This window comes from Nesoenas mayeri, assembly GCF_963082525.1.
Source record: "Nesoenas mayeri genome assembly, chromosome: Z".
In the NCBI taxonomy this organism is placed as follows: Eukaryota; Metazoa; Chordata; class Aves; order Columbiformes; family Columbidae; genus Nesoenas; species Nesoenas mayeri.
The window spans coordinates 35,827,271-35,843,170 of record NC_137542.1 but is presented as its reverse complement, the minus strand read 5'-3'; the positions used below and the strand labels follow the sequence as shown (position 1 = coordinate 35,843,170).

Sequence of the window (15,900 nt, the reverse complement as noted above, 5' to 3'; positions counted from 1 at the left end):
TACATTAGAATGTAGTATGAAAAGAAAAAAAACACAGACCAAGTAATTACTGGCAGTGTAATGCCATCTTACCTTTCCCACCTCTCATACTACTACCCTTTTCACTTCTCTCCAAGATAGATGTCTTCATACTGATAAGTCACAGAACACCCCTACTCCAAAAATGAAGCCATTTTGTGGTGAACATAAGTGACAATTTTTTTTTAGCAAAATATGACAAAGTAAATGACTTTACTTTATTGTCCTTTCCACACTACTTGAGTTTTTCTGCTCTACCATCATTGTTACAAGCCTGCACAAAACATGAATCCAGAGGAGTGCCTCTGAAAAGCACAAGGTTGAATGTTTGATCAATGAGTCAAAGTACAGAGCATTATTTTTAATACTGATGAAACCTATGTTGGAAGTACAAAGCTAGGCTAACCTGTAGGCTAAATCTACTTCTAAGGAGTTAAATATTCCTGTGCTCTACCTCAGGTAACTAGGAGAGATTCTTTTTACCCATGCAACAAAATGCTTGGGATAGGGTCATGAATTAAGACAAACAGCAGTAGTACCTAACAGAGCAACTCCCATCTTTTGTATCTGAAGTGCAAGGTCCTAAAAGGAATAGCATCTTAAATACAGGTACAGTGTACTACAAACACCACTTTATCATTCTGGATTTTTCCAAATGACTTGCTCAGTGGCATACATCAAGGATTAACTGTCAAGCTAAAGTAAAAAGAGACTTTGTAAACCTGTACCGAAGTAAATTCATTTTACCTTTAAAGCATAATCTTTGCCACTTCCAAGGTCTTGAGCTTCATAGACAAAAGCAAAACCACCTACAAGAAAGCACATTAAGTCAATTTTTATTTCAACATTCAGGTAAACCATTCCTTGTTGTCTAACAGAGCTATTATTAATACATGAATTTAGATGTTTTTTGAATGTAAGACGACATTCAAGAAGAATATATTTTTTCAGTGGCCTGCCAAGAGTATGGATAGCCTGCCTACAAGAGCTGAAACATTCTCTTCCTTTTGCACAAGCCAGAAGCACACTAACTCTGCTACTTTGCTACTGCATTTTGTTAGTCTGCATATGCAGGTTTCCTATGAAACAATTTTTTTGATTTCTTTTTTTAATGCAGGCCCTTACAAAACTAAGATTCAATACAGCCAATATTACCTAATTTTAAAAATTAAACTATTTCCGGGTTATACACTGTTAGGCTTCCTATGAAAATAGCAACAACCAAGGGGCATAAAATGTTAAGTAACACCTCTTCATACTTCCAGGATAACTGCCATGCATCAGGCTTCATACTATAAGCAGAAAGCATTTTTGAGCATCGAAGCACACACTCCCAATAAGGGTGATTCTGTTACTAAATCTCAATTTGTCATTCCACACAACATTCTCCTTCAGACTCCTTTGTCAGAATATCTATTTCACCAAACACTACCAATTTGCTCAAGAACACTGTACAAATTTCTACAATACAAAACCACTCTAAAACTAAGTCACAGGTCAGCTAAGTTTCCTCAGTTGTTAATTATGTTAATCTAACTGTATTAAAAGAAGATATTTGTGCAGTTCTACTCAATTTAAAAAAAATGGTAGTATTACTTCAGCTAGCTGCTTCTGGGAACATTGCTTTTGTGCTTACACCAACAGTGTGGTTGCATATACGCTCTCCATCTATTGTAGAGTATCTCTAGTAGATAAACAGCCAAAGTAACAAACTTCAATGACTTGTCTTTCTACTCCTTTAATATAAATTCTGTTTTCATTAAGCTACATACCAATGTTCTCTGTAGCAATTATTTGGAGAATAAATACAGATGTCAGTGAACTACAAAATTTTACTGGTCAAGACGGCTAAGAGAATAGGATAATTAAGGAATAATTATCACAGACAAGAAACAAGTTGACAAGGCACTTTTTTAAAAAGATGCCAGATTGAAATCAGTACAGTCACAGTACACAATACTTTCTCCATGGATAAGGAATATAAACACGAGGCTGAAGTGAACGCAGTATTTTCTTTGTGCAATTCAAACAAATACGAGTCTTTTCCATATGTACTTTCAAAAGTTTTACATGGCAACTGACCATCACATTGTCATCCATACTCCTGAATGGTACTGCCCACACATCTTGTTACTTTTCCAGTAGCATCCACAACATGAAACAAATAAGTGACAGGCTGATGGATATCACCTTTACTTTTGGTACATAAAAGTGAATTATACACAAAATCAGCAAAACCACCATCCCAGGTGCAGGGAAGACACACAAAAGAGGGTGTGCACCATAGAAAAGCTAAAGTATCAATGAGAACACAAAAGATGACAGACAGATGCTGACCCTACAGAAGAAAATCTTTATATTCAACTTGATAAAATATTTCTTTGATTTTATTCTAATAATTCTGCAAGCTGCATCTTGAAGGTATATGCTTCACTTCACAAGTGAGGGGTTTCAGGTCAGCACAAATTCCTAGTACACAAAATTACTTTTCAGTTATTTTTCTGGAAGTTACTCAAGAGCAAAACTGAGGCATCCCAGATTACAGAATACTTATTCTGCAAGCTCAGCTCAGCTGTGTACACTGTCAAGGGTCCTACCAGGGCTGGAATGTGGCAAGTCTACTCTGCATTTCAAGCACACATCTTGCTAATACCTCTACAAAAAGTCCACAGACCTACATACAGGCATTCCAAAATATAACTGTTTCTAATACTTTCCCAACCATTTCAACTAGTCCAACAAGCTTTCCTACAAGCTCTTTATCTTCACTTTTTTTTTTTCAAACCATTTCAGTGAAACTACATTATTCCTACTTGTCAGCTAGTGAAGCAACAAAACAGGGACATGAACAAAAATACAAAACCGATTGCTTCTGTAATGCATTGTTTCATTACACATCTAACTCATCATGAGAGAGGAGTGGTGCAAATAACTCCCTGCCTGTAACTTCTTTATATGACTTGTTCACTTCCCTCCCAAATACTGACCAAATTTGTTTACAAAACAATTTTGAGTATCTTATGTTTCAATTATGACTTGATTGAAACACCATAATTCTAGTCTGGAGTACAATTATAGTACATTTTACCTGAAAGCAGACAGATGCTTTTTGTCCACAGGGCAAGCAACACCCTTAATCAAAATAGAAAGGATGCTCTGTCATTGTTTCCAAGCATTGATTGATAAGCATACTTTCGAAGAAATTCAGTCATGCATTGGTTTCAATTGCAAAGTCCCAGTAACAAAACAAAAGTGCTTCAAAAATGAAGTATGGTTCTAACTCAAAGATCTGGACTTTTTCCCACAATCTTGAGAAATGGAGAGGCAGAACATCTTCGAACTTCCAGAAGTCCCTTGCAAGCAGGAACTGCTATACCTGAGAAATACCAGCTTTAAAAACCAGCACTGTTCTGCTTCATGTTGGAAAACTTCTCTACTTCTACAGTAAAGTAGAAGCTTTCCAGTTCACATTCCCATCAGAGTGCTTTGGTTCTTCTTTGGATATTGCAATATTTTTTTCTCCACTTCCAAAAAGTTTGCCGCACACATGGTTTGCAGAGTAACTTTCAGTTCATAATTTACACCACAAGCTGTTGCAACTTCTCTTTGACTTGATGTGAGCTCTCCTCCTTTCATAATAACTCTAAACACCCATCAGCAAATCAAGCTAACAACGTTTGCATAAATTCAACCATTAAATGTTCATTGTACCTCTGCTGCCAAGAGTTTTATAAATTATATCCATCCAAAAATAGCATTTAATTACCTTACCACCATATTGTGAATCCAGGAGTTGCAGAGACCGTAAAATTGTACCTATAAGCTTGGTAAACTGAAATACTGCCTGTTTACACTCAAAATATTGAAGAAGCCTTGAAGGCTAAAGCAGCAATTTTGATACTTTAACAACAGACACAAGTTTCACTTTGTCAGAATGCAGCTAATAACAAGTCATCTGCATAGATGTGATTCCTGACAGCTTTTCAAAATACAAAAAAAAAAGTCTGTGGTCTATTGCTACCTTTCTGACTAAGGAATGTTTCTTTTTTCATAGTGAAAGTTTTAGACTCAGATCCAGCAGTTTGAATAACACATATTTTTTGTCATCATGTTTCTCCTCTTCTGCGCTCTTTTTCTTCTGCTTATGCTTGTTGCTCAAAGGAAGCATAAGAAATTAATACACATGAGAAATGGTTGTTAAATGTGTGCTACAGAACTTGCTCCCTGCTTTTGACACAACCATACACCTGGTTTATTCTCAATTGTCCATCTTCTATGCAAAACAAGAACAAAAGCCTTGCAGAGTTGTGAAGTGTACATGGATAGTTAAGCAAAGAGGACCCAGAAGTAATATTTCTTTTTGTAACCCAGATACATATATTTTGAGATTTCAGGGCATTTCCTTCCATATATCTCAATCCTGATTTTCACTGGCTTTCTTTCAGCATACAGAAAATCGACTCTAGCAATGTGGAGCTTCCTTCAAATTGCACCACAACTAGACAAAGTGACACATCACACGGAAGATTCATTTTGTCTTATTTGCAAAATATTGTTGTATTGAGAGGAAAATGCTCTATTAAGGACAAATAAAGGACTAGTATTTACATTAACTCATGCCAAAAAGTCTTAAAGACTTGATGGTGCAGAAATAGAAAGTCAGAGTCCCAACCTCCACAAGAGGAGGAAAAATCCATGTCTACTCTCAAAGTGGTTCTTTCTAAACTGCAGGACAAGTAAAACAATGTAGCAAAGAAAACCCCTTACCTAGCAGAAAAACTAAGGCTAAATGAACTCTGGGTGTATTACAAACTTGCAATTTATTCAAAGGAAGTGATGTTGAAATGGCACAGAAGTTCCTCTGCTTTGTCTAGTACCACTGCACTGTCTGAAAAGTCATTTTTTGGATCTTCTTTCACCTATCCCATACATAAATCAGCACTATGAAGTCAATGTGTTTTATGAGATACAACTGGCATCTGAAGATCCAGCAAGCACTCCACGATAATCTGCTCATTAGGGTATTAACACAAATAGTGAAATTTCCATCTTTGTTTGACTGTTCAATTGATGCTAACAACTTCCCAACTCTTCTGCAGGAGAACATCACACTTATTCTCAGCTTTTGCTGCATATTTGTCAGGCCAAAGAGTACCTGGCCCAAGCAGTAACAGAAACACCTTTCAAACGCATTACAATTAGCATGCATGAGCAGTCAGCACATTTCTCAATAAGCTCTGAAGGACAAGTGTTGCTCATTTCATGCTATCACTGCCTTCCACTAACAAAACCCTAAGTTGTTTTATATAAATACCCTAAGTTGAACCAGGATACCACTGCCCCATTTCATGTAAAATCAAATTCTTAGTCTGTACATCATAGAACAGCAACTATATATTCAAGAATTGAAGCAAAACCCATAGCCTATTCAAAAGGTAATCAGTCTACAGTTGAATTAGTTGTTGAGAAAGATGAAAACTGTAAATTTAAACAGCAGGTATGACAAAGTGATTTTCCTGATCCAATTATCTTCAGCATGGATATCAAGAAACAGAGTAACTCAAATACAAAGTGTTTCATAAAAAGTACTTGAAGGGACTAACAGAGCAATATTTTTAACTGGTTTATCTCACTTCAAAATTGCCAGGAGATAAATATTCAAAAATTTTTAATGACTATTTTTCTGCCAGTGTGATCCCTGTTCTAGAAAATTTAATAAAGCTAAAAACAGGACACATTGATCATTTCATATCTACTATTCAACATACAAAACCCAACAACAGTAGTCAAGTAGTAAATAAAATCTCACTTACTGGCAGTGGAGTATTTGTAGGGACATTACATTATGCACAGAGTTGCAACAGGAACCCCTAGGATTTGTCTACTGATTTTTAACCCTTCAAAAACCCTTAAAAAAACATTACCTAACCTAACCAAACACATAACATAAAGCTTGCAGAAGATTCCTTTATCCTTTCAACCTTGTAAGAGATTGAAAAGTATCAGGTTTTGTTCCACAGATGACCATAAAAATGGATAAGTTCTCTATTTTCAGAGAAGAATCTCTAGAAGAGAGGTTCTTTATTTTTATATACTCAATTTTTATTTTATCAACAAACAGATGAAATAATTTATGAACCGCTGTAACTGTTTCTGCTACCTGGTCAACGCAACAGCTATCTGCTTTTACAAAAAAGGCTCAATAAAAACATTCAAGGAAGAATATTATTTAAAGACTACATAATTTTTAAGCACATAAGCAGTTTTATAAATTTCATTTAGCTATCCAGCCATCATCCTGCCTTTCATTTGTGCTGTAAGAGGTAGAAATATTTTATTAAATATTAATTTAACACAAAGCAAAGAGGCTTCTCTCTTTAATTAGCTAGCTACCAAAGCTGTTATAACAGTAAAATTTACAATTCTCAAAAATTCAACTTTCTTTGTAATTTTGGAACTTGACAGTGTATGTTACTAGACATGCTATTCTCTTATCAAGTTTACCCTCTCATTGGAGTAGTATTACTAGGCAGAACTGAGGAATGAGTTTCTGTAATTCACTGACCATCTTTGGCATCATCAGTCTCTCAATGAATACACTGACAGGCCAGTGACCAGGTCCTATTCCTTCATTCCTTCTAAAGCATAGGTAGAGAGCAAGAAATTTCCCATATTTACTTGTTCATCATTTTTAAGTGCCACCATTAAGCAGGTAAACAAGCATAAGGTCTATCAGAAGAGATTATTTGCCCAACACAGGCAAATAGCTAGCAGCATCTAGCATTTGAAAAACAGATTTGCAAGATTGTCTGTCTGTGCAAATATGTCATCTTTCAGGAGAGGAAACAAGAAATTTCTAAAAACTACTGTTAAGCCTGTTGTTGTGACTTGCTCTTCCCACTGTCCCTCAAGGTCAAACATGCAGGCTACATCAATCATTGAATCAGTAAGGACTATCTCAGTCTCTCAAGTATTTGGTACAGACTGGTCAGGAATCCTGACATTCCTGAACAAAGGGGAAGAACACTCGAGGATGTCAACTGAAGAAGAAAAAAGTCAACATAAAAATGCACATACTGTTCACATGAACAGCAAGGAATCAGAGAGTCTACAGTTGAAGCTACCTTCACCCAATCCTATAAAAACCAAACATGTTATTAAGTATTTGGAGAACTCTCATCACATGTAGCTGGACTACATGTACACAGACACCCTTGTGAGAGCAGACACCCATGCTGTGATATACACAAGTACAGAATACTTGGACTGGCAAGTCTTACGGCTTTACAAGAGAGTGCCCTCTGTCATGAAAGAGTACAAGATAAATACATTTCCTAATATTTACTAATTAGGTATGCAATCAATTATTATTTTCCTTAATTAAAATTGTGTGGCAGTCTATGCACTTAAGTTGAGGACCCAAAAGAACCATGACATCTGAAGTCACCATCTTACAAAGGGCAAGTAGAGACTACATGTAAATGACCCAACCCACATCCTCTAAAATTTCTTAACTGCAGTGAGCTACTGAAATGCCCAAGCAGATAATACAGGAGACCATATTCTATGAGCACTCAGTCCATCCTGTGACAAACTTGGCCTGTTCACACATTTGGAGGTAGTATCAGTGATAGAGATCACTATCAGCCCACCTCCCTCTGGGTTGCTCTCCGCTTCCTTCACATCACATTTTCAGCCAGCCCTGTACTATCCCTGGCATGTTATCTCAGCAAAATGAATGGGGAAACACATCCAAGTGAACTATGCAGCTAGTATCTCAGCATACAGCATAGCCAAATGCTTATTTGCATCAACACAGATGGGCAGTATGCCACAGAGCAGAAGAGTTGGAAGGTGAGAGAACAACTGAACTTATGCTGTCATATGATACTGTGTAATGTTAATCCACACTCTCTTCACACCAACTAAAACCGAAGTAGACTGTATGATCTTACAGAAAAGGCTACCTCTCTGCATTGTCAGAACAAAAACTCACCATGGATTTGAAATCTAAACTCAGAAAGCAGCACTTGACTTTCTAGTAGGGAATTTGGCATGAAAGGACTTATTTAAAAGAGAAAGAGATTCTGTATCTGTAAGCACAGAAATGAATGCTTATAAGTCAAAGGTATGCAAGCATGTGTCAGAAAGTGTCAAATACAGGTTGAGAGCTCAATTTTGACAACAAAATAAATGATATGCTACAGATAAATTCAAGACTGAAGACAGCAGAAGAAACTTGGACTTCTATATTTTATATATATTTTAAATTTATACTGAATATACTCTAAGGGTTGTTTTAGCTACATTAGCTAGAAAGTCTTACTTTCTAGCGAAAGCGAGCAGTTAGGCCCAATTTCAGTTAGTAAAATATAGAAGAAAAAACAAGAAATAAAACTGTAACACTGAGGCAAATGTGCAACACAAAAGCAGCAGTTACTGATAAATTCTCAAGAACACTAGACTTAAAGCATCCATTTGCTTTAAAACATCTAACACAGCATCTTCCGCCTGACATTTTAAAAACCCTGTGTCAGATCATGGGAAACAGTAGACTTCAGCCAAAGTATGAAACGCTTGTTTTCTGAACCAAGAACGAAATAGCAGACATCTCAAACACAGGTTCCTGCCCTTCCTTTCCCTCAGTGTTGTCTGGGCACTGCTGTGGTCACTCCTATCAGCAGCACCAGCCAGTCCATTTAGCGTTCACCTCACAGTCACATCACACTGAGTGCTTACATTTCACTCACAACTCCAACTGCATCTAAGGAAGCTGTAAGTAAAGGCTGAAGGTAAAATAGGACTCAACATTTAGCACTGTTTTAAATGCAATTTAATACCTAAAAAACTGCCAAGTTTTGTCTGAGATCACATGCCAAGAATGCTTAAGGATTATAGTTACAACTTATTTCCCCTTAAGAAGACAGTGGTGAAGACCAATGTCCTGTCGTTTTACACCAGTGAATTTTTATAAGTTTAACTAAAGTAGCTAATCTTGAGTAATCAAACTTTTCTTTCCATCATGGTCACTAAGTTTTCAACAACAACAAAAAAAATACTCAGGAAAAAAAATAAATTAATAAATCTATTTATAAAGCCACTTAAATACAAAATAATTACAAGAATCAACTACAGGAAATAACTTCCATAATGGAAAGGAGCTCTGAATAGAACTTTGGGATATTTAACCTAAATAACATCAAGAACCTGTACAAAGTTAATGAATTATTTAGCTGCATTACTATAGACAAATTCACATTTTAGTGTTTTGAGACATGCTTCCAATGTCTCTTGTACTTGAAAAAATAAAGTAATTCCTCTGACCACAAGATCCAAATTGCTGCTAACTTCTAAGTAGCTTGCACACACCAGACACTGCATCTATTTTAAAACAGACTAGCAAGTAGTGTGCCAGTATGACTACTCAAAAACTCACTGAAACTGAAAACTGCCCATTTAATTCCTGTATTCCAGCAAAGCCCATATGCAGAATGAGATCAGCCACCTGACTTTTGTGTTTGAAGATTAACATCTCTTTCCTGCATTTCACAGTCTTCCAAACAAACCAAAGTAGCACAGACAAACTTGTACCTTGGGCACAATATTATAGATTGACATTTTTAAAAAAATTATATCCATATATATATATATAGAGAGAGATATATTTGTGTATATATATATATATGCGCAATCCAACATTTCCATGAGGTCCTATATAGATTATAAACTTTGAGAGTTCCGCTACATGGTGCAAGTATTTCAAATCATGAAGCAACTGAAGGAGTTGCCACGCAACATGCTGCCTCTCAGTGAGTATCCTTACAGTAGGCAGCATTTATTGCTCCCATACCTGGTCCTCGCAAAACACCTTCCGTGGCACTTACATCAACTCAGTGCATCCATGTCCCCTAATTCATGCAACAAGACTTTCGGGGAGGACGGCTGCCCACGCAGCAAGTAAACACCGGCCCGGACCCGGTCCGACTGTCGCCGCCGCACGGGCCGCGCCCGTTCGCCCCCACAGCACCGCACCTCGCCGGGCGCGGCCTGCCGAGCAGGAAGCCCTGCCGGCCAGGAAAGTGCAGACGGGGCAGAGGGGCCGGGAGGGTCGAAGCACGACAAGCTCAGCCCCGCAGCGGCGGAGCCCGCCCCGCACGTCCCGGCCCGACCCGGGCGCGGCCTGTCTGTCACCGCCGCCCGTTCTTACCCTCCGCGATGACCCGCTTGATGCGCAGCTTCATATCGCCCATCTCCACCGTCTGCCCCACGAAATCGTTTTGGTCGCGGCTGGTGGCCCCCAGGGAGCCGGGGCCCGCCAGGAAATCCAGGGCAGACTGGAAGAGCGACATATCTCCAGCAGGCACTGTCCGGCGGGGGAGAGGGAGCGGTGGCCGCGGCGAAACCAGGGAATGGAGCACGGCGGGAGGGGCGGGGTGGCTCCTCCAAGCTACCGACCACAGCGACAGCACGACACCTACTCAGCCATCTTTCGCTCCGGCCTGCTTCCGGGAGTGCTGCGTCATTTATGACCTCACGGTGCCAACTCCTCCAGCCCACCCCTCCGCCCGCCGCCGCAGACAGCCGGGGCGCCTGACGGACTGCCCCGCCCCGCAGGGAAGGAAGCCCCGCCCCTGGCAGCCGGGCGGAGGGGCGAAGCTCACCTTCTCGCTTGGCAGGCGGCGCTTGGCTGGGGTGGCGAGGTCAGAGCAGGCGGTGGGGCCCGAGCGCTCCACGTGTCACCGCCGCGATGGGGTGTTGCTGGAGCCGAAGGCCCGGGGAAGACTGGGAGGCGCCGGGAGGCGCAGCGGAGAACGAGGGCCGCCACGAGGGAGCGAGCCGGGCGGCTGGGCCGTGCTTGGAGAGGAGAGCCGGGTAGGGAGAAGGGACACTATTCGCTAGGCAGCAGGGTTTTTTTCCCCACTGCGATTACTTAGTAGCTTGGCGGTAACCAGCAGGTTCATCGAGTCAGTAACTCAACCCTGGGCAGATGACACTCTGGTGTTGTGGCCATTTCTCCCACAGAGTATTACTGTAATCCTTTCACTGTTCATTTGTCCTCAGGATCTTCCTCCTCCTCTTTTCCTTCCAATGCCCTTCCTCCATCTCCATTGCCTGCATCTGAATGCACGGAAGAACGCGGTTGCCTTTTCAGTGTGCCCCTGCATGGTCAAGACATAAATATTGGTAATTGCTACAATCTGCACAGGACATTAGCTGCATGTTTAGGTGTAAGGCTGACCTCTCTGTTTGCACTGGCAGATCACTAACTGGTAAGGCGTATCTCCTGCATAAGGCTGTATGACCTGAGACAGCAGATCCCCAAAAGCTCAGAACGTTTTGTCTCAGAAAGAATACTGCTAGTCAAGACACTCCTTCAAAAAATCATGTCTCTTTGCTATTGAAATCTGCTTCCTGCCAGCAGTCATCGTTTTGAGGCGATCCCAGACATTCCCAAATTCCATAAGGTTTCAGGTAGCCATGCTTACATTCTCCCACACAAGTAGTTAAATATTTTAAGTCATATTTCTCAATCAGCTTCCATAAACTACAAACCTGATGCTCTTCATGCTATTGTGTAAATTACAGGGGTATGGCAACTTGTGTTTCCCTCACTGTCCTGTAATCATAGAATCATAGAATGTCTCAAGGTAGAAGGACCCACAAGTATCATCAAGTCCAACTCCTGTTCCTGCACAGGACAACCCCAAAATTCACCCCATGCGTCTGAGGGTGTTGTCTGGTCTCCTCTTGAATACTGTCAGGCTTGAGGCCATGACTGCCTCCTTGGCGAGCCTGTTACAGTGCTCCACCTCCCTCTGGGTGAAGAACCTTTTCCTAATGTCCAACCTAAATCTCCCCTGGCACATCTTCCTGCCATTCTGTCTGGTTCTGTCATTGGTTGCCAGGGAGAAGAGATCAGTGCCTGCCCCTCCTCCATCCCTTGTGAGGAAGCTGTAGACCATGATTAGGTCTCCCCTCAGGCTCCTCCAGGCTGAACAAACCAAGTGACTTCCTCTGCTCCTCATACAGCTTCCCTTCTAAACCCTTCAGCCAACTTCGTAACCCTCTTCTGGACTCTCTCCAGTAGCTTTATATCCTTTTTATCCTGTGGTGCGAAGAACTGCACACAGTGCTCCAGGTGAGGCCGCACCAGAGCAGAGTGGGACAATCACCTCCCTCGCCCGGCTGTCAATGCTGTGCTCTATGCACCCCAGGACGCGGGTGGCCCTCTTGGCTGCCAGGGCACACTGCTGGCTCATGTTCAACTTGCCATCAACCAGAACCCCCAGATGCCTGCCTTTACCAGTCAGGAAGTGTGGTCTAATTCACCAGCAGATTTGTACAGTAGTCCCATGTTTTTATATACCTTATTTAAAAAAAAAAAAAAGTTTAAAACATCAAAGTCAGATGGCTGGTTTGTTGGTTGGCTGGTTGTTGCTAACCAGTCTTAACATGGCCAGTTTCCTGACTGTTTCACTGCTAAGCCCCACGTGTACCTCAGTGCAGAAGAGATGTTCCAAAGGCTGGAAAAAACAGCCAAGCATGACAAATCAGCAGGACTATTTACTTCTTTCAGCAGCAGTCCAAGCTTATGCCTGCTTGAAATGCCCTTAAAGCTACTGTCTGAAAATCTTGATTCTTTATCAATGTATCCATTCTTCATGTATAAAAATTAGCAAATAAAAAGCCTTTAGTGAAAACTGATTATATTTAAAGGTTTGCAGGATTATTACTCATGAAAGAGAGATTTAAGTGTTGAGAAAGGATCTTGGCACACATAATCCAAAATTTCAATCAAAAAAACGGTATGCACATAGGCACCAATTGTAAGGTCTGTTACTGAAAGCTCAGCCTAAAGATTTGTACAATTCTCTGGTTGCTTGATACTGCTTAAATAGGACAGCCATAGCATACAGTGGTGTTTGTCCCAAGAAAGGTTGCAGGAGCAGTAACTGTCTCTTACATATGAAGGAAGTATAAGAAAAAATGTAGCACGAGAAGCAGGAACGTTACATCTGAAAAAATCAAGATGGATTGGGGACTCTTAACTACTGCAGGTATGCTAGGAGGGCCTTGATATAGATGCAGCTTTTCTGGGCAAAAAGTTGAAAAGAATGCCTGGGTAATAATTTACTGACCTTGTCTTTTTAAATATCCAGGACTATACTGGAGAGCTCAAGCAGGCCACTAAGTAAGATGCAGTTTGAAATGTGTGCAGTTCTCTAGAAGGCTCGCGTTTTTATTTATTGCTGAGACAAAAGTGTGGTAAAAAACTCCGTTTTTTAACCGTACTTGGCCAAAAGGAGTAATGTGTTCGTTTTATTTATGCAGCTTGGGAGGCTAATGGATTTCTTTTCTTTTCGTTCTTAAATGTAGTGGGGCTCATCCATCTATATGCTGGCATCATCCTTGTTGAAAAGCAGAGGAAAATAAGGTTGTGCCATCTGTTACTAATTTGCATCCCAATTCTCACAGTCCCCTTGTACTACTGAAGGCTGGTTGAGCTCCTTATGAAAAAGTTCTGTTCCAGCCGTCCTGTTTTCACTCTCATCTAGTCCTCGTCCTCCTGCATCCTCACCCAGAGTGAGCCAAGAATCATTCTGGCCAAAACTCTGGTGTGAGGAAGGTGGTAAAGAAGGGATTTCCTTTTGTATCATAAGGTCAAGGCAGGGCAGAGCTATAAACCAGGGAATTATTAAATGAAAATTTCATTCTGTCTACTAGCATGTAGTAAACATATACACTTGAGTTTCCATTCCAGTAATTGCTTTCGGCTCCTTAGGAATTGAATAAATTAAATAGTGATACATTAGCATTCTACATTGCATTTATCTGTATAGAGTTTAATTGAAATATAGCTAGGAAAATGGCAAATATAGTAATGTCTACATGGCTCTAGATAGGGTTTACTGGGTTCAGCACAGCTGAAAATCTGTTTCAAAAGTACATCTTAGAAGTAAGATTAAATGCATCTCCAAGATTTGTATTTTTTTTGTGCAGCTGTTCTTGTGATGTACTCAGAAAGCGCGGGTCACAAAGCTAATCCTGACACAAAGCAAACAGAACAGGTTGGAACTTTCTTAACTTAGTGTCTTCATTTTGCATGTAGAAACCTTTGATCTCTTCTGAGACCAGGAAGATACGAAAGGCACTTTCAGAGCCAAGCTGGCACTTCTGTTTCATTCATCTTCTTCCCTTATTGGCTAGTCTGGGTTTGAATGAAAATAGGCTGTTTTGAAAGATTTAGGTTTAATTGTGCATCACCTAATCCAGCAAGAAGCATCGGCTTTTGGAAGTGCCTATCCAAATTCACTATATGAAAAAATTGTTTTCTAGAACAGCTACTAATACCTCTACATGTATACATAGTATGGTATACCCAAGTAATTTTCTGCAATACAGATTTTTCATCGCATAGCTTTTTGTATTAGCTGAATATTGATACAGCCTTCTACTACGGATGAAGCTAAGGAAAAAAAGAAACTTCCTGTTCACTAACATGTTGACATTTCTCCCTTCAGAGTCAAATACACTGAAGATTCATCTGGAATATAGAGACTAGAATTATATTAATAGCTCTGGATTTAAAAGATAAATGAATCATTAAATGCATTTTCCTCAAATAATAAGATAGCCAACATTTATGTTATAGCATTTTAGAACATGAGTTTAAAATCCATATTGCTTAAAATGAGAAAGTAGTTCTTGTGTGTGTGAAGTCAAGTTCTTGCTGGTACCTATTGCCAGCTTGAGCTCTGATGTCAATTTCACAGAGTTTAACAAAGGATGAACTAGTATGTTTGCTGCCTTAAAAGGAGAAAGAGATAGCGTTTCTCTCCATTAGTTCAGTATGTCATGAAATTTTCAAGAAGTCCAGCCTGTCAAGTTCAGTTAAAATAGTACAAGAGATCTGAAAGTATATAGGTTTTCTTGCAGACTAAGAAGTCCTCTCTGCTCTAACATCCTTCAAAAATGCTTGGATGGATATAATATAAATAAATGAGGCTATTCACATGTTCTCTGCTCTGCTGACAAAAGTTAGGGACACAATCCATGGAGACACTGCAAGAACAACAGGAGTATTACTCAACGGAGTTCATCTCTACTAGGCAACAGAAATTAAGACTAAAACACCTTTCTGTCTTTGAAATGCCATGTTTGGCTTTCCTTTCCTCTCCTGCAGATTTCATAGCCTGGAAGACAGAGAACTTACTGCTGTTGACACTGCCAAAGTGCATCACTCTTACAGTAGATTCAATGATTCATCCACTCAGCTCTCCAACACAGCCATCAGTGGCTCTAACCACTGGCCCAATATAGTGTACACAAGGTTTGGATCAAGAACAGCTGTGTTTTAATGGAGGAACCATAGCACTATCCCAGTCCATGCTTCTGGAATGGTATTTATTCAGAAAAAAAATCAAACCTGTGGTGAGTAATTTGTTAGTCTTCTTAATCTCCAGGAGAAAAGAAGGAAAATACAAATGTTATTTGAAGAAACCCTCTAAGACACTGATAGAACTGTTTAAACAAGTCATGTGTGTTACATGTAAACATACATTATGAAACTCACACCACCTTGCAACGTGAAAATGACAGCACCATTTTTGATAAATGTGAATTCTGATTTAGTAGCAGACAGGGTAAATTATTTATGTTGTTTCTCACTCTTATGGTCCATGTATTTATGTTACAAACCTGTGCTTTCCCATCTGGTCTAATCCAGAGCCATGTTCCATTCTGTTCCAGAACCTTTGTAAGTGCAGTCAGTTTGTGTGCCAGGAGAACTGTTAAGGGCATACATTCCTCAGTTTCACCAGTGGCATAGCCAAACATAAAACCCTGCACTGAAAAACAAGGGACTGCATTGAAAAATGGGGA

The 15,900-nt window shown here is 39.9% G+C and overlaps 1 protein-coding gene across 1 annotated transcript in view; it reads right to left on the bottom strand.

The window, feature by feature from the left end:
• GAK (cyclin G associated kinase) overlaps positions 1-10,562 on the bottom strand; it is a 75,246-nt gene extending 64,684 nt beyond the window's left edge. The window contains exons 1-2 of the mRNA XM_080361953.1: positions 10,226-10,562; positions 766-827 (exon numbers count right to left, since the gene is read on the bottom strand). Coding sequence (XP_080218079.1) covers positions 766-827; positions 10,226-10,367 — 204 coding nt within the window. The 5' untranslated portion in view covers positions 10,368-10,562. The remainder of the gene's footprint in view (positions 1-765; positions 828-10,225) is intronic.
• Between the last annotated feature and the right edge of the window lie 5,338 nt (positions 10,563-15,900).